This window comes from Trichoderma breve, chromosome 1 (assembly GCF_028502605.1).
Source record: "Trichoderma breve strain T069 chromosome 1, whole genome shotgun sequence".
In the NCBI taxonomy this organism is placed as follows: domain Eukaryota; kingdom Fungi; phylum Ascomycota; class Sordariomycetes; order Hypocreales; family Hypocreaceae; genus Trichoderma; species Trichoderma breve.
In genome coordinates, this window is record NC_079232.1 from 2,924,288 (window position 1) to 2,930,836 (window position 6,549).

Genomic DNA, 6,549 nt, shown 5'->3' on the forward strand with positions numbered 1-6,549 from the left:
AAATTGAAACTGGCACAGCATGCGCTAGGGTATAATGCGCCATTCGAAGTCGCTCACAGAGGTGTTGTTGCTACTATAACAGAATGTCTAGGTGTGGGTTAGGAAGCTTTGGAGTATGACACCAATTATTGCTTTTTTTTTTATTAATTTTTTTTACCGCTATTTTCCTATCACTGGACTTAAGCATGCAGTCGGGTGCTGGCAAGTAGTTTACATACGAATAATATGCGATACCCGGCAATGTAAAGTGTCTTCAAGTGATTAAGTGTGAATGAAAGGAATGGTGTACTGATGTATGATGTGTCCGAGTCCGTGGGTGTTAGTAATGAAAGAGGGGAATGGTTGTCAGCGACTCAAGTTACCTAAGGTAGTTATCAACGTGCACCCGAAGTAGAATGAAGGCATGGGGAGGAAACACCCTTTATTAAGGATATACTGAGTATCGGGTTCTTGAATTATCTGCTATTATCGCTACTTTCTTCCAGCATTGCTACTCTTTTATATTATGCTGTTTTCTTCTAGTATTGGTCAACTCGTCGTCTAATGTCCGTCACATTTGAGGCACTGGTTGTTGGATCCTAGCTGACTAAAGTTGCTGGACAACCAACCACCCTCTTAAACGAACGAGTATACGCTGAGCTTGAGACCCTGCAGGCCATGGGCTGAATTATCAATAAATAGCAAATAACAAGAGCAGTACACTACAACATACAAGCTTGGACTGAAAGGGACTCTCCCCAAGGGCAAACTCCAAGCCTTAGAGTCCTTGCCCGAGACACAAAAAAGAAGGTTGGAAAGGAAACCGCTCTGAAACGAAAAGAGGTATTTTAGATTTAATTGAATTTTTTTAATTTTAAAGATCCGTACTCCCAAGTACTTGCCGTCGGTCCCGAAAAAATGAGGCACGCCAAGATCCGTTTCCAGTGTATCTCATTAAATGGCCCATTTACGCCTTTGGTGCGGCCTCGCCCTCGGCCTTCTTTTCCTCGTCACCCTCGAGTCCGGGCATGTCCTCGTCTTCATCCTCGGAGTCGGAGTCGGGGACTCCAGAGCTGCTGAGGTCAGGCATGCCCTCCAGGCCCATGCCGCTCATGTCGGGCATGCCGCCAGCGCCGCCTCCCAGCTTGGAGAAGTCGATTCCGCCAAAGTCACCACCTGAGAAGCAAGAATAGTTAGCCTTTGAACGATTGCAGAGTCGAGAATAAAGGGGGGGTGATCGAGTAGAGTGGTGTTGAGTGTTTCAAAGTCACGTACCCATGCCGGGCATGCCGCCTGTTTCATCATGTTAGAAACGATTATCAATGTAGACACAACTGGGCATCTTTGGTGCCAGCATGGAATTACTCACCCATATCTCCAAACTTGGCCATGTCCTCATCAGCAGCCTCGTTCTGCTCATCCTCATCAACCCACTTGTCGAAGTCGGTCTTGAGGAAGTGGAGCTTCTGGGCAACCTTGAGCAACCGCGGCCAGTACTCCTCCTTGAGCTCCTTCTTCTGCAGCTTCATCTCAATGTTCTTGGCAGTGTGGTTAACACGGCTCTCAGCGGGGTCGATCTCGGCGTAGAGCTCAAGCTCGACATGGTACTTCTTCTTAAGGGTAGATGAGGTGCCGGTGAAGGTCACGCCGGTAGGCTTCAGGTCCAGCTGCAGGTCTTCTTTGGGGACGTCGGGGACGGAGATGGTCAGGTAGATGAAGTTCTTGGTAGCGTCAGCCACAGAGGAGCGCTGGGCCCAGAGAACTAGAGGTTAGAAACGACAACATCAGCTTGGATTCCACCGTAAAGGGCAGCCGCCAGAGCAATTCAAGTAACCGGAGCAGCATAGAAGCGTCGCGGTTACTGGAAGCAATAGGGCGTGATGGCAGGGAATGGGAGCGTGTCCGGGGGCAGCAGACAGCGCGGCTGGGCAGATTAAGGTTAACTCACCTTCGGGAGTCAACGTCTCAGCCATGGTGTGTACGTGCGGGGGTTGGTATTAGGAGTTGAGGTTGGTTGAAGTCGAGAGAAGATTGGCAAAGCCTGCGAGCGTTGGGCGCAAAAGAGCTGGTGGATTGGGAATATGGTGGATGCTAAAGAGAGCAAGGAAGTGAATAGGTAAGGCTGGACAGGAGCACAGCAGTTTGAGTGAAACGACTCAAGGCAGTTATGGAAAGCGTCAGAAGGCAAAAGATTTGGCGGCAGGGCTGATGAGGGGCACGATGAGGCGGTACCCCTCCCCAGCGCGGCGGCAGATGCGTACAGCAGGTACCGCGCTAACGCCTGCATTTGCCATAGCGTGTTCGCATCTGCGCCACGCCAGCTCTTTGTATGAGCAGATACAGCGGATTACATGGAGCTTGTCAGCATGGTTTCAAATTCAACTCCAGGCCAGTGACGAGATGGGTAGAATTCAGGGCATTCCAGCTCATCATAGAGAGGCTCTAACCACTCAATCCTCTGGTATCCGTCGAATAACCGAGTTTAGTACAGTATTCTTTATAGCATCTCCCTTTTGACTTGGTCAATTCGCATCAATACTTTGCTGTGCTGCGATATTTCCCTTCTCGGCGACAACTCATCAGAGCTTGCGGCGGGGTAATGCTCGGGCTGGCCTGACACTAGCCACACTGTGGCTGGGCCCAGCCTCAACCTAGTGACGAGTGACGAGTCCGTCCTCCCAAGGCTGCCGTCTTGAACCTTTTCCATCGAGATAAGAGACCCTCATCGACGCCACGCATATCCGGCCAAAGCCTCGGCTCCCCCAGCGCCGTCTTTGTGCTTCTTTCTGCGGATGAGATAGACCGCGACCTTGCGTCTTGTTCAGCATTGGGCCGCGGTGCCAGCGTGCGCAGCATCCTCCCATCCTCACCATGGAGACGTTTAAATCCCTATTCGTAAAGCCGGATCCCCAGCAGCAGGTACGGCACTTTGTTTTGTCACAGGTTTTGCCCATCTAGCTCATCGGCCATGGACTTACAATGTACAACAGATGCGGAAATGCAACGCTCTGCTCCGAGCCAACGTCCGAAAACTCGATCGCGATATCGCTCAGGTCAAGCAGGTCGAGATCAAGACCAAGAACCTCATCGTACAGGCAGACAAGCGCGCTCAGCGAGATCCCACGAGGGCCAAGCAGGCGCAGAAGGAAGTTCGGGACTTTGCGCGCGAGCTGGTCCGAGCCCGGAAGACGTCGGCGCGGCTAGTCACCTCGAAGGCGCAGCTCAACTCAGTGCAGATGCAGGTCAATGAAGCCTTTGCCGTTCGTAAGATTGAGGGCTCCATCCGAGCCAGCGTCGGCATCATGAAGGACGTCAACACCCTCATCCGGCTGCCCGAGTTATCCGGCACGATGCGAGAGCTCAGCGTTGAGCTGATGAAGGCAGGCATTATCGAGGAGATGATTGATGAGTCGCTGCCCGAGGACATGGATATGCTAGGAGAAGATGAAGAGGCCGAGGGTGAGATTGAAAAGATCCTAGGCGAGGTCCTCAAGGACAAGAAGGAGCCGTCCCTTCCGGCCGCGCCCATCCCCGAGCCGGAGAAATTGGCGGCGGAGGAAGAGGAGGACGAGGAAGATGCGGAGGCAATGATGGACCAGATGAGGAATCGATTAGATGCCCTGCGCAGTTAGAGCAGGCACAAAGCCGTTTTACGTCCCGCAACTTGGATCATAGGCAGCGGTGTTTGGCGTCTGGTTTTCTGGGGTTGCTTGACAGATATACAACAAGTACATACATAGGTAATACTGCCCTTGGGGGCCACTTTGCCCCGTTTCCATACACATTTCGTCTGGGAGGGCTCCGACGAACCACCTGGCTGGCTGGAAAGACATGTGACTCCTCTGTGTTGCATAATCGAGATGCCCTTGGTCCCGATTTGGTGCCCCTTGTGCCTGACGCCATCTGGGCACGGGAGAGCCATGCAAGCCATCCGATGCTCTGTGGATGTGCGTGTGACTGTCCCCATATGGAAGCCGGTAGTTACATACATACTGGCCTGGCAGCAGAAGCATGGACGGTCGGCAGCCGGCGCACGGCCAGTGGAGTTGTACTTGGCTGTCCGTATTGGAGCCGTCACGGCTTCCAATCTGGTACCGAAAAGTGGATGCTGAGGTTGATCAATACGGATCTCGGTGAGGGAGCAGAAAGTGGCCCCTTTCCACTTGAACGGATAGACTGTGGAAACAGGAGCCACAATATCGTCCCAATGGTGAGTACAGGGACGATTCTCTCACCGTGTACATGGTAGAGAGGAGATATAATACTCCACATGTTTTTGTTGCATCGATTGTATCCCGGGTAGGTGAGCCATCACGAACATGTGTTGATGAACTTTGCCAGATCAGTTGCCTCTGTACCCTTTGTAAACTACCCAATGCATGTATATACTACCAAACACTTATCAATTAAGGTGCTGTACAATCAAAGAAGGGAACCAAAAAAAAAAAATGGCATAGTTGCGTTGTGTCGAGAAGCAAAAAAATGCGTCATCCGGAACTCGAATCCGGGCCTCAACTTTTCAATTGTCAAATGGAAGAGTTGAATCCTAACCCCTAGACCAATGACGCCTTTTGTTTCCAATTGGGAAAAGCCACTCCAAATAATGACTAAGAAGAGCTCCCCTTTTCTCTCTCCTCCCCGCATAAATTCTTCCCTTGCCTTGATGCAATGGATACTCCGTACCTCAGGCAGAACCCGAAGAATCTCCTACGCCTGCGTGTAATAATCCGGATTCTCCTCCCCGGTTTCCCCGGCCCTGCTTCCGCGGCACGACAGCGCGGCGCAAAGAAACCCAAGTTTTCGGGCCAACTGTGGGGACCTCACTTTAAAATCGCCAGGGGGGACCCGTGTTAGCAGTATTGCAGGCAATTTAGGAATGCATACCCAGGACCCAACGACAGCACCAAGAAGAAAAAAAAGGTCCTCGGTGAGAAGAAACAGCGCCGAATTTTCGCACGCGGGACCCAGAAACACGGGACCGTAACTAGAGGGTGTGTATCGAAAACCCCTGGAAGGGCCGGCGGACCGAGCTTGGGGAGAGAGAAATCTTGGTGCTGGGCTGGGCTACCTTGTTTGACATCTCGGTCTTTTTTTTTTTCCTTGGGACCGATTTTGAAAATAGCTTCTTCCAATTTCCACATCGTGACGGGGTCAGTTCGCCTCTTTGCTCAGCCGTCCCAAGAATGCGGTTTTCATGGCTTGTTAACGCCGTGCTCCAGGCAGCTGGGCCATTTCATTTCTCTCCTGCACGACATGTCGCTTTTTCTTCAGGGGAAGAGAACGAGAAAACATGAGTTATCATATGAGACAGCTTTCAGGTCGGCGATTGCTAAAGGGCGAACAAGACTAACAATTACCGTAAATGGGGTACTCGTAAAGAAGAGGCAAAGACAGCTACTACCTATCACAAAAGACTAAACCACCGGGACACGATCCGGAAGGCTAGGATTGGCCACAAGGCAGCTTTCCCAGATGCTACATGCAAGGGGCCGCGCGACTCGCGACGTTCCATGGCGTTGGGAACTAACCAACGGTCCCCTAGACAAGAAAAAGCAAAGCAAAATAAGGGACCCGTGCTCCAAAAAGGCGTTCGTCCATCTCGTCCACATGCCTAAAGCGGATAAAACCACGATCCATGTCGTGAATTTGTCTTTTGGGAAAGGCAGGGGCCCGCGGCCGGGGAAGCGCTCCCGAGAAATTGAACGGAGCCCAGAACGCTACGCCGATGCGCCGCACGTGGGATGCGCCGGGCATTGAAGAAGATGGACAAGATTTGATTACTTAGCATTTTGCAAGGACCAAGCCACACTTTTGCTTTTGCCCTGGGTTTCATTGTCCATTGTGGCTTGGGGTAAACCCGGACCGGGCTGTCAAATTTCCTGGGGAGAGATGAATAAGCTAGGGGCGTGCCGCTCTCTAGTCACGGCCATGGTAGCATTGCCCAACTTCTTTTCGAAACCGACTAGGACAGCCTTCATTACTCATTCACTTCGGGACTTGAGTCGTAGCGTCGAGGCAGCAATCACACACCCCTCCCCGTCCTGTTCTCTCTCCCCTTCCCCTTCATTTTGACGCCATTTTGCTTCTTCATCTTAGTTTACCCGAGCGAAACCCGAACTTTGCTCCCAATTCCCAAGAAGCCGGAGACGTCTCATTTACCGGCCTCGGGGAACAGAGGAAACACACCAAGACGGCGGTCCGCGCCAACCCTTGGCTGGGCTCTCTCTGTCTCTTTCACATGGCTCTTAATTACTAGGGCGAGCGGATGTCAAGGGCCAAATTTCGGTGCCTAGCCGTCGGCTTGCTGGAACTCTTTACCCGCGGGACAGCCGAGATCTCTTGCTCGTGCTCGTCACCAAGGGCATTGACCCTTTTCCTTGGGTTTTTGACAGCCATCGCCTTTTAACCGTTCAATATTGACCGAGGCTTTGATGCTCTTGTGACGCAATGAGCCGCGCGTGGGAATGGCGTTGCAAACACAAGAAAGCTAGTTATTCGGCATTGAGAAGCTCGCAAGTTTCTGCGAACCTCACATCAGCCGCGACAAAGAAAAGAAGCCATCATGGCGAG

The 6,549-nt window shown here is 51.9% G+C and overlaps 2 protein-coding genes across 2 annotated transcripts; one reads left to right on the top strand and one right to left on the bottom strand.

The window, feature by feature from the left end:
• Nucleotides 1-946: 946 nt before the first annotated feature.
• Nucleotides 947-1,952, bottom strand: T069G_00903 (CS domain-containing protein; the record flags this gene model as incomplete). Its single annotated transcript, XM_056168113.1, has 4 exons — nucleotides 947-1,155; nucleotides 1,255-1,272; nucleotides 1,349-1,741; nucleotides 1,928-1,952. 4 exons carry the CDS (start codon nucleotides 1,950-1,952, stop codon nucleotides 947-949), a joined length of 645 nt encoding a protein of 214 aa, XP_056033429.1.
• An 898-nt stretch (nucleotides 1,953-2,850) lies between these two features.
• T069G_00904 (snf7 domain-containing protein) lies at nucleotides 2,851-3,611 on the top strand (the record flags this gene model as incomplete). Its single annotated transcript, XM_056168114.1, has 3 exons — nucleotides 2,851-2,898; nucleotides 2,970-3,032; nucleotides 3,075-3,611. The coding sequence occupies 3 exons, from the start codon at nucleotides 2,851-2,853 to the stop codon at nucleotides 3,609-3,611; spliced, it is 648 nt and encodes a 215-aa protein (XP_056033430.1).
• Nucleotides 3,612-6,549: the final 2,938 nt, after the last annotated feature.